The sequence below is a fragment of the Neopsephotus bourkii genome, unplaced genomic scaffold (genome assembly GCF_033783945.1).
Source record: "Neopsephotus bourkii isolate Nb327-2 ecotype Australia unplaced genomic scaffold, CSIRO-AGI_Nbou_v1 NB_335, whole genome shotgun sequence".
In the NCBI taxonomy this organism is placed as follows: domain Eukaryota; kingdom Metazoa; phylum Chordata; class Aves; order Psittaciformes; family Psittacidae; genus Neopsephotus; species Neopsephotus bourkii.
The window spans coordinates 2,115,951-2,133,264 of record NW_026900841.1 but is presented as its reverse complement, the minus strand read 5'-3'; the positions used below and the strand labels follow the sequence as shown (position 1 = coordinate 2,133,264).

The following is a 17,314-nucleotide window of genomic DNA, read 5'->3' as shown; positions in this document are numbered from 1 at the left end:
CTGTAGCCACCAGAATAGAGAGAGAATATATATATATTATAGAAAAGTGAAGTCTTTCATCACTTGTGGCTGCTTGCACCAACACAAGTCAGACTGTATAAAAGACTTCTTCCATTTCACTGTTTAAAGATAACTTTGTGTAGATGATCCAATTTTTAGCCTTCAAGATGAAAGAAAACAATCAAGCTCACACATTTCCAACAAGAAGAAATGGTAAAGCTCTAAGGACAACTAGGAAGACTTTCAACCCTCACTGAGAAAACATATCTGGGAAAGTATTACCTACTATAATAGTATCTCTAACGAAAGAAGAAATCAATGCTAGCAAAGGTTATTTACAAAGGCCTGAAGTGAGCAGTTACTTTCCACAAATGGTTAATGACCAAAATTGTTACCTATTAGTTTTCTATCAAAATGGCAGCTTTCAAATGTTGAATTAAATACACAGCAGGAACTCAAAAGAAAGCAGCCCCCACCCCGATAAAGAGAGGGACTTATATGTAAATACTTAAATTGTCTTAAATTCTTTTAGATAAAGTAAGGCTTAAAAATGTTAACTTTGTCTTATCTATTGTCACTGTCAAAGCAAAACCGTCCAAAAGAAGCATCTGGATTACCACCTTACTTCTCAGTTTAATAAAAATGCTTTTACTTTATGATAAACTATGGATTATTTTGGGTTTAGGTATTAGCAACACTCTGACCTTTTGATCATGTTCATGCTGTGCTTTTAGTTTCCCTAATTCTTTTTCCAGCTCCCTGGAGTATTCTTCCTTATGCTTCTTCATTTCTGTCTCATGAAGATCCTGAAGCTCTTGGAGGGCTTTTCTGTGCTTGTCCTCCATATTCAACACTTCTTCACGTAATATATCCAGGGCCAGACGTTTCTCCTCTTCCAGCAACCTTCGTTGATTTTGAAGAGCTGTGTTCAATTCATCCTGTGCAAGCATTAATTTTAAAAGGGGAGAAAAAGAATGAAGTACAAATACTTTTATAACCCACTAATAAAGCATGTGTCATGCTGTATCAAAGCTTAAGCAAACAGGAAAAATACTGCCTCATGAATGATGAGCAGACATACATATACATACAATCACAGAATGGTTTGGGTTGGAAAGGACCTTAAAGCTCATCCAGTTCCAACCCCCTGCCACAGGCAGGGACACCTTCCACTAGAGCAGGGTGCTCCAAGCCCCTGTGTCCAACCTCGCGTTGAACACTGCCAGGGATGGGGCAGCCACAGCTTCTCTGGGCACCCTGTGCCAGCGCCTCAGCACCCTCACAGGGAAGAGCTTCTTCCTTGTATCTAACCTGAACTTCCCTGTATCATTGAAATGACTTTATTTTTCCTATCTAGTAGAAATTTTAGACTCCCCTACTTCTCTATCCACGGCATCACTCCCCCTCAGCACAATCTTCAACTTTATCTTTCTGAAGTTCTTTACACTCAAGAACAATTAAAATGCAGGTTTAAGATTAGTTAGCACAGATAGGACAGAAGAAAAATGTACGCCTTTTCCCACAAGGGACATCCTCTTAGCCTTTGTGGGACATAAACATAGAATCAGAAGTTTGAGAAGTGGGCATAGTGACAGGGCTTAAAAACAGAACATTTCTCTCTGGAAGGCTCTGAAGTTTAGCACTGAGCTAAGCCTTCTTACCTCTTTGACTTGGAAAAGTCTTGGCATGATCTCTTACCCATCTGAACTCTCAAAAGAGCTGAAACCTCCACACAAGATCCACTCATCAACAACCTGCTCCCAAAACCCTAACTGGAACCTTTAGAGATACACTTCTTCTAGTCTTCCCTTTGATACTGTGCCACTGGGGAGGATCTTTACAGTCCTAGAGATGAAGCTTAACCTACAGAATTGCATTTACTTTGTCCTAATCACTTCTGAAGAATTGCTCTATCAAGCAGAGAAGCTCTGAAACACCAGAGAGACCCTCTAATCTGAGCTATGTTAAAAATATGTACCTCATTTGTACCTTTTCCACACAGAAAACTCGTTAGTCTGGGCATTCAGGGAGGGGAGCAACAGATGGACTTAATTTTCAGCTTCAGTTTCCTATTTCAGCTCTCAATAAGGCCACACATGAGTGTTAGCAGGAGATTGTCAAAATACACCCCAAGAACAAGGGAAAAGGGCATCCCACACCATGTACCATGAAATTTTACCTTCTATGCCAAGTTTTCTTCCTGACTCACCTTATGAGCTGCTTCTGTTTCAACAGCCACGGCTTTAAGTTTTTCCATCTGAAGCGTAGCTAACTCAATTTTCAACTTATTTTGGGAAAGCTCAATTTCTTCAGCATGCTTTAATTTCAACATCTGTACCTCCTGATCCAAGCGTGCTTGACCCATTTTATCCTTTTCATGGAGCTGTTCTGTGTGCTGCAGCTGTAGCTTCTCAAGAGCCTGACTGTGCTCATCTCTAATATTCTGAATTTCAGACAGGTAGGATGACTCTAAGGAATCCAGTTTTGATAAGTGTCTAGCCTCCAGCTCATCAATTTGTGCCTGGTGCTTTGCCTGTAGTTCAGCAATACAAGCTTCAAGCTGGATCTGCTGTTTACTTTCTAGTGCAGATTTAAGTGCCTCAATTTCAGCTTGGTGCTTTGTCTGAAACTCAGTTGTAAGAGACAAAATTTGCTGCTTATGCTTCTCCTGTAACTGCTGATTTTGGAGTTCCAGTTCATCAATGTGTTTCGTTTTCAGCTCTTGCAGAAGAATCTCTTGCTCAGTTGTGAATTTCTGAGTCATGGCTTTGTGTTCCTCCATAAACCTAGATTATTTCCAAGAAAGTTAAGAGAATATTGTCAAAAAGGTGTTGCTTGTTTTGGTTTGAAGTTGAACTAAAAATAAAACCCAAAGAAAAATAAGAAGGCCTCATTTAGCCTCCACAAATTTGACTTTGTGTTTCAAACACAACGAATTCAAAGCAAGCCACAATGATTTCATAGCCACATAATTGAAGATTTATGCAGTATCACTTGCTAGTATCAGTTTACTACTAGGTAGAATGGCACCTCTATTAAATTACTAATAGAGAGCAACATACAAACACTTAACTCTCTCTGAGAGAATACTGCCATATGAAAGCATCTGGTATATAGCACACACATTGTCTACACCACAAATGTGTTATCTCTATGTAAACCAACTGTCATCGAATCATCCCCAAAAACATGTGGTTAAGACTGAGACATAAAACCACTCTGGAAGAGGATGTGGGATACCTGGAGGCTCCTCCAAACTCATTTCAGCTCTCTGAGGTCTGCCTAAAGCTTGATGCAGAAGATTTAGTACCAGAGGTGCTGCAATTTACTGTAATCATCAAGTGTAGTATTTTCTGGATAGAGACACCAATAATCAAAAAATGATGGGCTATTTAAAGGCTGAATTTCTACTTTTAGTGTTTCCTTACTGTAATTATTTTGCTAATCTCATTCTGTGAGCATCTGTTTAGGGAGGAAAGAAGGGATAAATCTGAAGCAATGCACGCAAATACAAACATGCAGTTATTTAAGTATTTCCCTTAACACACTTAAAACAACGGGTACAGGAAAGGGAAGAAAAAGAGCAATTACAGGTTTCCTGTTTAGCCAGAGCTGCAGTGTATCATATGCAGCCCACCAACCTCAGCATTCAGTGGTTAACACAAGCTTCATTCACCAGCTTGCTTGAAAAATTGGTTGAAAACACTTGAAAAAACTGAGAATGTTTCCACTTCCATGTCCTGTAACTTCCTCTAAAGCTGGTTTTCAGCTGTTTGTTGTATTCTTAACTGCAACAAACAGAACTTGACCATGCTTCACTTGATTTGTTAGAATAGATTCAATGAATTTACAGGAAGCAAAGCTGTAGAGTAAACTGCAATGGAAGGCATTATTGTTACTTTGGAGTGAGCTCTACATACATGAAGTTAGCTGGTGCCATCAAGTGACCAACTTACATCACTACCTAACTTACATCTAAAATAAGAGCAGCAATAACAATGACTGAACTGGCAAGTGAAGAGTGCTCAAACACTCAGGACTTACTTGGTTTGTGCTTCCATAAGTTTCAGTGCACATTCTTCCTGCAGACAAAGCGTGGCCTGTTCCATTTCTTTTGCCATAAGTGCTTTGGCTGCCTGCAGGTCAGCATCATACTGCTCCTGAGCTTTCTGCACAGCCTGTGCACTTGCAAGGCTGTCCTCTAGCTGCTGCAAGTTGTTTTGCTGCTCTTTTACCAGCTTCTCCAATTCCAGAATTCTGGCAGCTTGGTGATCTTGAAGTTGATTCATTTCAGCTTCACGAAGTTCAAACTCCTTTTGTAACTTCTGCTTCTCACATTCGCCTCTGTTCTGCAGTTCTATACGCAACAGTGCTAACTTCTCCTCTGCTTGGATCCTCTGGTCCTCACTTTCACATTTCCATTTCCTCTCCTTTTCTTTGTACATAGTCTCTATCTTCTGGACTTCTTCTCTGGCTTCTCTTAATTTATTCTTGTGATCCTCAGCCATTTCATGTTTTACCTGTGAACACAGTTTTGCATAAAATACCAAAACCAAACTGACATGTGTAAAATGAACATTCTCAGGCATTTAAGGTCTTGGAGAGATTCAATTCTTGCAGTGAAATAAAATACTGCTTACTTCCAGATAAAAGTCAGGCTGAGATGTCAATCCATAACTATTTTAATTCAGTGCATTATTAAAAATTAACTGGGGTAATGAAGAAAAAATTAAGGCAAAATCCTAGAATTAATAAGATACTCCATGTTCTCTTCCCCTAGGGCCACTTACCTTCATTTCAGGAGTTCAGCTTAAAAAAAAAATATCACAGAATCACAGACTTGTTTGGGTTGGAAGGGACCTTAAAGCTCATCTGGTTCCAACCCCTGCCACAGGCAGGGACACCTTCCACTAGAGCAGGGTGCTCCAAGCCCCTGTGTCCAGCCTGGCCTTGAACACTGCCACGGATGGGGCAGCCACAGCTTCTCTGGGCACCCTGTGCCAGCGCCTCAGCACCCTCACAGGGAAGAGCTTCTGCCTAGGAGCTCATCTCAGTCTCCCCTGTTCTGGCAGGTTAAAGCCATTCCCGTTGGCCTGTCCCTATGGGCCTTTGTCCAAAGCCCCTCTCCAGGTTTCTTGTTGGCCCCTTTTGGGCTTAATTAAAAACTTCTTTTAAACCTCTCATCTCCTTTCATGTTCCAGCTCAAGATACTTTATATGCAGTATCCAAGTCCATCACAAGGACAGTTCTCTCATGTAGCATTAAAAGCAGTATAAAAAATATGTAGCATAAAAACAGAAGCCAAAGCACTGAAAGAGACTGTTCAAGCGACAAAGCAGAAGAAGACTCTAAAAATACACTGAACTGGTAAACAAATAAACAGTAAACTAAGAAAACAACAGGATCATCTCTTAAGAAAAAATTAAAGGCTAGTAATATCACATAGGAGTGTAAAAGCAGTAACAGATCACATCGATATGAAGTGCACTCTTCTGTTTTCACTTGGGAATTTCATTTTGAACAAATATTTAAGCATTCATTTATGCTACAACCTAAATGATGAGGCAGAAAAGGCAAAAAACCCAAGGTTTTTGATTAACACACAATCCATGATGATTTTTCTGGGATTCACTGGAGAAGCAATAGAGGAAACTGGTTCACCCTGTTTCTCAGAGACAGAGACCAGATGGCAAGCAAAACATGGATTTCCATACAGAGGATCAGCATGTGGGCCAGGCTCATTTCAGACACCACATTCTGCATACGCTTATCTTTTATCCAGCCAGCAGTGCCACAAACAAGATCCTGCAGGTGGTAGAAATAACTATTAATACTGAAGGCTTCACTACTGGAAGCTTCAGGTGAGTCTCCATGTCCTCCCCAGTCTGCAACAGTTTTCTCTGGCCTTCTCCACCAGATTTTAAGTCTACAAAAGGATGCTCATTATCTCTCACTAAAAAGGAAGGAAAAGAGGACTTGAGAAATAAGAGCTTCATCCATCTAATTTTTTCAAGTATTCAAATACTAGAACAAATTAAGCAAAGAATTAACATCTGAGCTAAGATTATCCTCGTATGGGACAGCTCACTTAACAGGTAAGAGAAGGTTTGTAAGGACACAAGGGTTGGTCTCTTCTCCCAGGTAACAAGAGGGAATGGCCTCAGGCTGTGCTGGGGAGGTTTAGACTGGATATTAGGAACAATTCCTAGCCCCAGAGAGTGTCAAGTACTGGAATAGGCTGCCCAGGGCAGTGGTGGAGTCATCATCCCTGCAGGTATTTAAAAGATGTCTCTAAGTGCCATGTCTACACATGCTTTAGCGGTAGTGCTGGCCATGAACAGTTGGGTTTGATGAACTCAAAAGGTCTTTTCCAACCTGAAGAATTCTATGATTCTGAGGTGCCAGACAGGATTCTCTTTACCTACAAAATCTAAGAGGTACACCTAAGCAAAGCCAAAGCAGAAATCTCTTGTCCAATTCTCAATTCTTCCCTCAGAAAAATGGCCTGAAAAGTTACTTCTGGTTATTTGCTTCAAAGACAGAAATTTCTAAGAGAGGACCTGTTCAGCAGAGAATATTTTCTATCTGCCTCTGTGCTTTCTGCTGAATTCTCCATTACCACATGACATAGAATCATAGAATAGTTAGGGCTGGAAAAGACCTTAAGATCATCTAGTTCCAACCCCCCCTGCCATGGGCAGGGACACCTCACACTAAACCACACCACCCAAGACTCTGTCCAACCTGGCCTTGAACACGGCCAGGGATGGAGCATTCACAACTTCCCTGGGCAACCCATTCCAGTACCTCACCAACCTTACAGTAAAGAACTTCTTCCTTATATCCAATCTAAACTTCCCCTGTTTAAGTTTTAACCCATTACCCCTTGTCCTATCACTACAGTCCCTAATGAAGAGTCCCTCCCAAGCATCCCTATAGCCCCCATTCAGATACTGGAAGGCTGCTATGAAGTCTCCACGCAGCTTTCTCTTCTCCAAGGCTGAACAGCCCTGTATGCAACTGTACAATATTACTTTTGCACCAGGACAGTGATGCACTGCAGGGAGATGTTCAGGATGAGGACCTTTTGTATTCCAGTGTTTGTGTGTACATATGCAAGTCCATTTAAAGCTGAAGCTACGATCACTAACTATGCACTTTTAAAGATAAGTACAGATTCTATCACCCATTGTCTTCCCAACAGATCTGAGCCTGCCCAACTCTCTGCTAAACATTACTGTAATACACGTTACCTTTTCCATTTCCTCTTTCAGGTGCTTTTCATTCTGCACAGAGGAATCTTTTTGTTTAGTAATCTCCTCCTTTAAGTGCTCTATTTCTTCCAGAAGCTCTGCAGTATGCTGTTTCTCAGAGCTGAGAAGCGACAGCTTAGCTTTGTGCTCTTCCTCCAGCACAGATACTCGCTCAGCCACCTCCATTTCAACCTGACGTGCTGCATCCTGAGCATTCCGTAGGTGCAGTTTGGTGATTTCTGAAAAGCAAAAAGAAAACAAAACAATAAAATGGCATTCTGGAACTTCTTTTAACAGGTTTTATTAATGCACAGAAATAAAGCTGATGTTGTCAGCTGCGCAGTTTATCAGTAGCCAAATTAGCATGAGATCAACAAGAGCCCCTTATCAAGATGATTTTGTACCTTGTTGCACTTTATCGCCACCTTTGAAATGTATCAGTATCCACACACAAAGAATAATGGGGACAGACCATGAGGCCTGTGGCAGGACCTCCTTCCTGCCAGCAACAGCCGCAGGACCTGACTTTCTCTTTGGGAAATGTAATGGCAGATTCATACAAGCTTTATCTCCTCTTCTGCACATGCTTTTTACATAAGGCATTTCCCAAGAAAGGCAGATGGGAGAAATCTCTAAACATTTAAAACACTTTTTATATACCTGTCTAGTATTAAAAATAAAAGAAAAATAAGAAAGAAATACAACTGCAGATGTTAAGTCATATTGATCCTTCTAATCGATACACAGTGGAATATAGCTATAGCTGCATGTTATATAGCTAACTGTAAAGTATGGATTATAAAGTCATACTATGCTCCAACACGAACATTGCAGATACAACAACTGCCATGATTGGTTAACCTGCACCTCAACATATGCATTTCACATTGAGTCAATACAAGGTGGTATATTTGTATAAATTATAATTCCAAGAAAAGCAGCAATGGTTAGGAAACTACATTAACCTATGATCACATAAGGAAGTCTCGTTAAATTTATTCTTAAGAGGAACTTTAACCTGAACTCCACAGTAAACAAAACCTATTACAAATTCTGCTCCTTCGAAATACTTTCCACTGTGTTCAAAAACTTCATCCTAATACATCTGACAACTAGTGGAAAACACAGGAGAAAACGGAAATATTAACATTAAATGAGCAGAGCACTGTCAAACCCTCTAAAGAAACACAGGCAAAAGAGGTATGGAACATAGAAGTGGGTGTACTCTATGGAACTGGCCTATTTCACACGAACAGAGAAGGTATTTAACATAACTGACAGACAAGACTAAGAAATTCTCAAATACATATTAATTCAGGTATTGACAGTGCCCTCCCAGGCATCAAGAAGGAAAACCTGATCAGCTCTGCAGCTGTAGTACATTTTACTACACAATAACCAATTTCAGGTAACCATATCTTTTATGGGCATGTTGAGTTGTCCTTCCAGAGTCAAAAAACAAAGTGCTCAATGCCAGGGCTTAACATGTGTTCCCTATAGTTTGTGGAAGATAATAACAAATCAAAAACTGACAAGCCTATTTAAAGGAAAATATAAGTGCCACAAGCAGCTTACTATTTTGCTTCCCAGTCTGTCAGATCATCTTACCTTTTAAATGTTCTTCTGAAAGCTGGGCACGGATCTGCTCAAGTTCTAAGAAATGTTTTCTTTTCATTTCCTCAATTTCTGTTCTATATTTTTCTGACAGATCCATTTTCATTTTCATTAGGTCATCTTTATATTGAAGTGCAAGGGAAGATCTTAAGGAATCTAATTCACACCTGTGTTGATCTTTAAGTTGTACTTGCAAACAGGCAAGTTCTTCCTACAGAAGAAATGGGTTAGAGAAAGACATCTTCAGCTTTGAAGAAACCATGCCAAGTATCTTTCAGTGACAGCAGCAATATAAAGCACCTGCTCAACAGGCATGTATCTGGTTTCCAAAAAACCTGCTGGCTTTGCTCTGCTCCTGCTGCTCCATCTGCTGCTAGAGCAGCAGAGCCCCTCAAGATAGCTATGCTTTGGAACCATGCCACAAGGCAGTTCTGAGTTTCAGGAGCTGTTTGAGTGTATAATAGAGGGGGAAGTCCCACATGCATCTGGGTAGAGAAACTATTGACTCTCAGCAATTAAGAGAGCCCTTTGTGTACATCACAGAACTTAAATTAACCATCTACTATGAATGCAGCTTCGTATTCAGCTAGGTAATCAAATATCAGCAAGAAAACAGGTATGATGTGTACATTCCTCATAACTCGAGTATTTTTTGTGTGATTTACTAATGAAATGGAGCTCATGTTGTCCTGGGGATGCCTTTTCTCCTTGTCATTCCCTTACTAAAAATAAAATACATTAATTTTATAATTAATTTTAAAAAGAGAAACCTAAAACTAAAACCAAAAGGAAAAATCCTTTTTTAAATGCTCAGTTCACTTCAAGTAAGTTGAGCAAAGTTCTTAAATTACAATGAGGTACATAAAAATAGGTGTATAAATAGAAGAGGGACCAAATTAGCAACTGCATTTGAAGAGAACAGGCAGCAATAGAAGGCACAACTACCACAGAAGCTATAGAGAAGAGAAACACCATGGCCTCTGCACTTGTGCAGAAAAGGCTTGATAAGCTCCTTACTAGGCACAGGATAACCCAAAGGACATAAAATCACAGAACACTGTTTCATCTGTTCTGCTGGGCTGAGAACTGATAATTTACAATATACTTGTAAAAAATAATTAAGCCTGTCTCGAATTATGTCTTGAAAATGTCTCAAATTAACATCTGACATCAATTTTCATATAGGTCATGTAATGAACAGTAGAACTTTATTATATCAAAAAACCTACCTTATGTCGTTCCAGCTGTTGATTTAGTTGAACAAGCGTATCGTTTCTCTCTTTCTCAGCAGCCTCTTCAAAAACTGTGACAGAAGAACTGAGAAAAGAGGTTTCAAGTTTAAGACTGGGATGTGTCACAAATTAAGTGAACTTGCTGATTTACGATGCACTGAAAGTAGGCACAAAGCAACTATAACAACAACAGCTCAGGAATGAACACTCATGACTTCCATCACTGGGTTTCTAACTACAGATCGCCTAATGCTCAATCCCAATATACTTAGAAGCTAACATCATCTTTAGTATTAAAAATATAATGCAAGAAATGCTGTCACAACATGGGATAAAGGGAAAAGGAATAATCACCTGATGTCCCCTGCTTGATCTTGACTCATTTCCAACTCTGACAGTGAATAGTCCTTCAGCTCTTGCAGTCTCTGATGCAGCAAAGTCAATTCTTCTCTGTAGTTTTCTTCAGCAAACCTTAGCTTCTTTTCAAAGTAAAGTCTCAGTTGTTCCAATTCAGCTTCATGCTCACCTTTTCTCTGCTGACACTGCTGTTCAAATTCTTGTTTTAAACGCTCTATTTCTTCCACCTGTGATGCACGAGCCAGGAGCTGCTCTTTTAGCTCTGGAATGGAGGTAAAATCAACTCAAGCACTCAGAAGCACATACCTTTAGGCTGAATCATTCTGTGAAGTTCAGCCATATTTTAGTTGTTGAGACAGCAGTAAAATGTTATACCAGGAGCTACGTAATAAAATAAACTTCTAAAGACAAAATGTTCCCTCCTCAGAAGACAGTAAACCCATGTTCTTCATTTACACTGCATTCAGAAAAACCATCCTCATGACAAGAATCAAAACTACCAGAAAACTGTTAGACCTCCTCATTTCCTTGTGTTTCAGGTCTGGGCTAGTAACACGCAGAGTCCTCACATAGGCTCATTGTAGCAGTTACTGATAACACCATCAATGGGATCGGCAAGGGGAGTCCAATCTGGCATGGGTAGGTTTTGCCTAACCAGTAAAGTTTGCCAGCACAACATTAACCCTGAGAAGTGTTTAACAGTTTTGAACTGGCATATCATTTGTACATCAGAGCAGTGATCCCATAATCCAGATGCCACCACCACAAGTCCCCAAATCAATTCAAATGCATTGCCAAAGGATCACTCAAGTGAAGAAAAGCAGAGGAAAACAAACCACTTTTAAGATCTCACACGCCAAAAGAGATATCCTCACCTGGACCATGGACTTGCATTCTGGCTTCACCATCTCAAGCAAGATGAAGAAGAAACAGAAAAGGTCCAAAGAATGGGAATGTGGGCAGTTAGAAACATGAAGAGACATTTGAAAGGTTAATAAAGATCAGGGCTACAGAGAGGAAATATAAGAATTCCAGCAAATACTATAAAGTGGTATCTGCTATAATTTTGTAATATCAAAACAGATCTGAAAAAGTCAAGGTAAAGTCTGTTCAATAAAGTTTTGTTCAATACATTTAAATCTTGACACAAATATCTTAAGATATATAAAGCATACGGTCAGATTTCAGTCAGACATTATTTTCTCTCAGGCTTTAAAATTTTTTTCATAAGCTTAATACAGATACATATAAGACTAATTCTAGTGTGAGGCAGGGGGTTGGAACTAGATGATCTTAAGGTCCTTTCCAACCCAAATCATTCTATGACTCTATAAAACCTATTATCTTTAACTGCTGTGCAAAATGTTTTTCCTTTTGTTGCTTTTAGATTTAGAGTATATGTTTATTTTTTAAACAGAAGCATCATCATGGGAAAAGGAGGGTATTTTTAGCCTTACAGGAAAACAACACTGATTTCAGAAGTATCACCTAAATGGTTTTGGTTTAAATTAGACATCTCTTTATTCCAGGGCTTTTCTGTATTGAAGAATTAGTAGCCTTTCAGAAGATGACGAATCTCCATTTTGAGTGTCAATGAAAAATGCATTTTACTTGCCTCAAAACCAAAAGGGGGAAAAAAAAGCCACTTCTACCTCAAGATACAACCTAATCATATTTTAAAATATTTCTGCCTTTCTGCCTTTTTTTAAGCAGATTCATCTCTTCATTATCTCCAAATAAAACAGTCCCAATAAACTACACAAAGCTATAAATTAAGCAGTGAGCTTTACTGCCTACCTACAATTGTTTGCTCAATTTAATTCATACCTGCTCCCATTCTGAATACAAATAGCATATGATTGCACTGACCAGCATTTTCCCCATTTTTTTAACTACTTCATACTTAATTTGACATTGCAATGAAAAATGTTTGGTTTCCACTAACAATTTTGATAGTGTGCATGAAAGAGGGGGAAGGGAAAATCACAGGAGGGAGCTTTTCTCCATAGCAACACCATACTTTTCGACACTGCAGAATCAACTACACATCTGACACTGACTCACCGCTCACTTCAGAAACAGAACTCTGTGACCTACCTGTGTGTTCTGGTACAAGAGCACAAGTATTCTGTGTCAATAATGTGTACTTCTATATGAAGAAGAGGCAAAAAAGAAAGCACATCAGTTCTGAACCTACCACTTAGCTCTTGTCGATTTGCTCGGGTACTGTCAAGTTGAGACCAAAGGTGCCTGACTTCTTCTTGCGAACGAGTCTTGAGTTCTTCGTGCATGACCTGAAGTTTCTCCAGCTACGGAAGACATGTTAAATACCCAAACTCCTCAACTTCTGAAACCAATTTCATTCTTATTACTTATTTGATAAGCAACAGACAGTTCTGACAGCGATAGGTAGAAATGCTTAGTGGCAGTCTCAGCAACTCATCCAGGCAATCAGAGATATGGAGTAGCACTTGACTGTTAGACCCACTCCTCTGGGAGAGACAAATTTATTCTTAATGCCATATTTATCAGCAGTAGCAAAAAATAAAGTAGTGGTTATATAAAAATGAAACACAAGAACCAGAAAATTAAGCACATAAATACAGATGAAGAAATGGCACCAAACGGCACAAAGGCTACTGCATTCAAAAGATTCTGAATTACTGGAAAATCCCAGAGTATTTGCCTGCTTCATGAGTTGAGTATTAGCTTGTCAATACAACCCCTAAATACGAACAGGTCACCAAAATTGCATGTATATTGCCTAGGTTTTGCTATAAAGAATCACCCTAAATGAGTGTTTATTATTTTTTACCTCTTTCTGAAGATTCTCTTCTTTTTCTTGGCTTTTCATCTTCATATTTTCTACGAGTTGGTTATGTTCAGCCTGCAGCTGCTGTTGTAATTCTGTAATGGCTAACTGGTGTTGCTCCTCCAGTTCTATACATTTTACTGAAATTAAAAGTGAGTTCTGTTACACCGTCATTCCAGTTACTGAATAACCTGTACAGCTTTTATGCAACTGAAATAGAAATGCACATCTCTAGACTAAAATGGTAGCTCAGAGGGAATCACAAAATACTTGAAGAGTAAAGCATTTGAAAATCAAACATCTCCACACAGTGCTTCCAAGTCTCTGCATCTCTGCTGTTAGCCAAAAAATAACCAACAGTAATGCTAGAGGGATGAGCATCTGCTCTCTGCTTACACAAACAAGCATCCTGAACTAGAAGCCCACATCAAGGGAAACAAGCATTTCTTTCAGATCCTACAAAGAAAGAATTTCTCCTATGACCAAGAGATGAACAGGAAGGACTAGGAAAGCTCATGCCAAGTATGCTCTGCTTCGGCACTGAGCACTCTCTGAATCTTCTAAATGTGCTCCTACCTCATCTGGTCAACAAATCTTGACCTGCACAGAAAGAATCTGCAATCAAGTGACCACATGTCAGCCCCAGTGAACTGCAAGGGATGACATGTTACCCTCACAGAACAGATTTTAACAACAGAGGTTCAGGGAAACCCAGTAAAGCTAGTGCAGGCTGGGAAGAACTAGCATGTTCTCACAGCAGCCAAAAGGTGAGCCAAACACTGAAAGCATCTAGTCCTTGGCAGGCCAAAAAGGCTACACTTCAATTCTGAAATCTGGTCCTGCTGCCTCCTGCCAGCAACATCCCACACCCTTAATAATGCATCTGCATTTACCCGAACAGAGTATTACAGAATCACAGAATGGTTGAGGTTGGAAGGGACCACCAGGGGTCATCTAGTCCAACCTGCATGCTCAAGCAAGGTTCCCTAGAGCACATTCCTCGTTTCCCATGTCTCTCACCTGCACAGTGCCTCAGAAGCTAGGCAACATGAGTAGCTAGCTCTCTTTACTTCTTGGCATTCTGCATCTTGTGGCTCCTTTTCATGCCATCACTGATAGCAGATCTACAGTGTTGTGGCAGTCAACCACTATCTTAACAAACGCGTCAGATTCTGAGACCTACACAAACTTTTCCTAGTTTTACCTCCTATCTGTACCTCAGCAAAAGGCATAAACATAGGTACCTGTTAATGAAAACCTCAGTTACAGTAGTCTATAAAGGTTACTTCCAGAACAGTGTCTAAGAAAGCTACTGTTCCATTAAGTTTTAACTAGTCCCACAACAAACCTAGTGTTTTTTTTTGTTAGAGAAGCAGCTGCTATTGATAATAATCAATAGAATTTTGGTTAATTCACTAACTGCCAAAGCTGGTTTTCAGCTGGAAGCAAAACAGTACCTCCCTTTAATACACTTGAAGGAAAACACAGTCTATCTCATACCCTATAGAAGTCAAAGCACAAGACAGCTAACAATGCTCTAAACAATTTTTCATTTACTTAGAACCACAGACTGTGTTGGAAGGGAGCTTAAAGCTCATCCAATTCCAACTCCCTGCCACGGGGAGGGACACCTTCCACTAGAGCAGGGTGCTCCAAGCCCCTGTGTCCAACCTGGCCTTGAACACTGCCAGGGATGGGGCAGCCACAGCTTCTCTGGGCACCCTGTTCATGGATCATCCTGTTTTCAAGAGAGTCTTATGCCATTGACTCAGTTTTTGAGTACGTGGATATAGCCTGCATTTGCTTTTTATGCAGGTTCTAAAAACACTTAGCTAGTTTTGCCATTGTTCAATAAATACAATTGCTTCCTACACCATGGCACTTACTTTTAGACTGTTCATTCTCCAGAGAAAGATGACCCAGCTCTGCTTTGACTTCTTCTAATTCCATCTCCAGAGTTTTCTGTAGTTCCACCATTTCTGTCTGATGTTTTCCAGACAGCTCTTCAACCATGTTTTTTAAATGCATATCAGACTCCAATTCCCAATCTCTTTTGAGAGTCTACGAGAGGAAGATTTGCATTATTAAAGCAAACACACTCAGTAACAAGTGCTTTTCTCCTCCATTTATTTGTCCTCTACAATAAATACATAGCAAACACAGGACTTCTACCACCTCTGTTTACTGAAAGGAGTTTAACTTTTCCTTGTATGAAGAACAGAATTTGTACCTCTAATGCCTGGGTGTGTTTCTCTTCCATTTCCAATGCTATTTTCTTTCTCTGATCAACTGTGAAATAAAATAGTAATTAATAAATTTACATTAAATGTTATGATTAAATGATAAGTAGACATACAGGTGAGGTTACCATTTTCTGCATCAAACACAGGTGCAGGCATGCAACAGTGTAAGGTAGCAGGTTCTATCCAAACCCATACCTTTAATCCTAAAGATATGCAGTCAAAAGTGTCATTTTAGATGCTAGCATTTCAGTGCATATCACTCTGAAGTGTTTGAATCATCTCTATCTCCAGAGACACAGCAAAAGAGCCTCAGGCAGCAGCAAGAAGGAAACTCTCTTCATATTTCTTCTAAGAATGCTTAAGAAACAGGCTGCAGGACAGATGCTATTATCCGCTCACTGCTATTATCACTGACACCAATGGCTTCTTCCTTCCCAGTTCCTCCCCGTACTGATTCCAGCTTCTTGTTCAGCACCCATCTTGGTCTGCAGGAACCCTGAAAGGACCTATCAATCCCCTTCTCACAGCTTTGAAGTATCATTGCCTCAGCATGCAACCTTATTTCAACTGTTCCAGTTGGAAATGAAAACTCAAGAGTTGATGCCAGCTACGCAGCTAATGGTCCAGAAGAGAAAGAAATATCATCTAAGTGACAAGACAGTGTCCCAGCATCCAGGTTAGTTGGGACATGGCCTCATAGCCTCCTTGAGGAGAAGTGTCTTTCCTCTAGTCCCCCAGCTACCAGTATCCACAACTCCCCACCCAGATTCTTCCACCATCTGATTCAGAGCTCTCCTTCTCAGCCTCTACATTCAAGAGCTCTTAAGTGGTTACATTCATATGAATGTATTAATGTGCCAGCTCTACACCAAGACAGGAACCTCTGGAGGAAGACAAATACGGATGGGGTTTCAACGTCTGGTCCATTATTCCCAAATTCTAATACCTAGTTCTTGCTGATGCTTTGTCATTAGGTCTTCTTTTTCCTTCAGACACTGTTCTTTAATCTTCTCCCACTCCAGCTGATGGCGGCTCTGCAGAATTGCTACCTCTTGAGCACGCTTATCATTGAGCATCTCCCGGAGTTCCATCAGGGCAGTTTCCTTTTCTTTTCTAAAGTTAGACTGTGTAAGCTCAAGCTGAGAGGTGTGCATGTTATTTAAGCTTAGACGTAAAGCTTCCAGTTCAAGGCTGTGCAGTGTCTGTAATGGAGAAAAAAAAGAAAGATTTTTTCCCCTCCCCTCTAAGAAAATAGTTTCACTTTTTTCATGTCCAGCTTAACATATCTAAGTTTTGACTTTCTGTACTTGGAAAGTGTTTCTTCATGGCAGAAGAAAGAGTGGTTTTTAAAGGCAGAATCCTGAAAATAAGCTGCTTTTTATTACAATAAGATTTGCATAACATTCTCAGTGCAAAATGCTTTCTTTACCTGCCTCTTAACTTCATCTCCTACCAAATACCTTGTGTCTGTCCACTTCCCCACAATGTCAGATCAGAACATAAGCTTGCCAAAACCTTTCGCTGTCTACTAGGGAAAAATCCTCATATTTGCTAGTGGTTGTAATTTAAGAAGCAAAATTATGAAGTCGTATTGGAAAAGTAAAGTAAAATTCACCATACTTCATTAAAGAAAGTGTTAAATATTCAACAGTAACAAATGGCAGCGAAAATAGACCAACCAAACTTCTCAATTCTTAAACAGATTCAACACTACAGCAACACCTTGTAATTAGACCTGACACTGGATGCATTTCTTCCCATTTCCAGTTTGCATTCAGTGGAAGTGTTCAAGAAACCCAGTAA

At 39.9% G+C, this 17,314-nt stretch overlaps 1 protein-coding gene across 5 annotated transcripts in view; it reads right to left on the bottom strand.

Moving 5' to 3' along the window:
• Window positions 1-17,314, bottom strand: part of PCNT (pericentrin) — an 88,251-nt gene that overhangs the window by 53,915 nt on the left and 17,022 nt on the right. For 4 of the 5 annotated variants that reach the window (XM_061348122.1, XM_061348124.1, XM_061348127.1 and 1 more), the window contains exons 7-19: window positions 16,458-16,713; window positions 15,499-15,557; window positions 15,155-15,329; window positions 13,272-13,408; window positions 12,654-12,765; window positions 11,332-11,364; window positions 10,454-10,718; window positions 10,097-10,184; window positions 8,862-9,078; window positions 7,254-7,492; window positions 4,045-4,520; window positions 2,210-2,786; window positions 705-938 (exon numbers count right to left, since the gene is read on the bottom strand). In XM_061348122.1, coding sequence (XP_061204106.1) covers window positions 705-938; window positions 2,210-2,786; window positions 4,045-4,520; window positions 7,254-7,492; window positions 8,862-9,078; window positions 10,097-10,184; window positions 10,454-10,718; window positions 11,332-11,364; window positions 12,654-12,765; window positions 13,272-13,408; window positions 15,155-15,329; window positions 15,499-15,557; window positions 16,458-16,713 — 2,868 coding nt within the window. The remainder of the gene's footprint in view (window positions 1-704; window positions 939-2,209; window positions 2,787-4,044; window positions 4,521-7,253; window positions 7,493-8,861; window positions 9,079-10,096; window positions 10,185-10,453; window positions 10,719-11,331; window positions 11,365-12,653; window positions 12,766-13,271; window positions 13,409-15,154; window positions 15,330-15,498; window positions 15,558-16,457; window positions 16,714-17,314) is intronic. The other variant, XM_061348126.1, reaches the window with a different exon arrangement.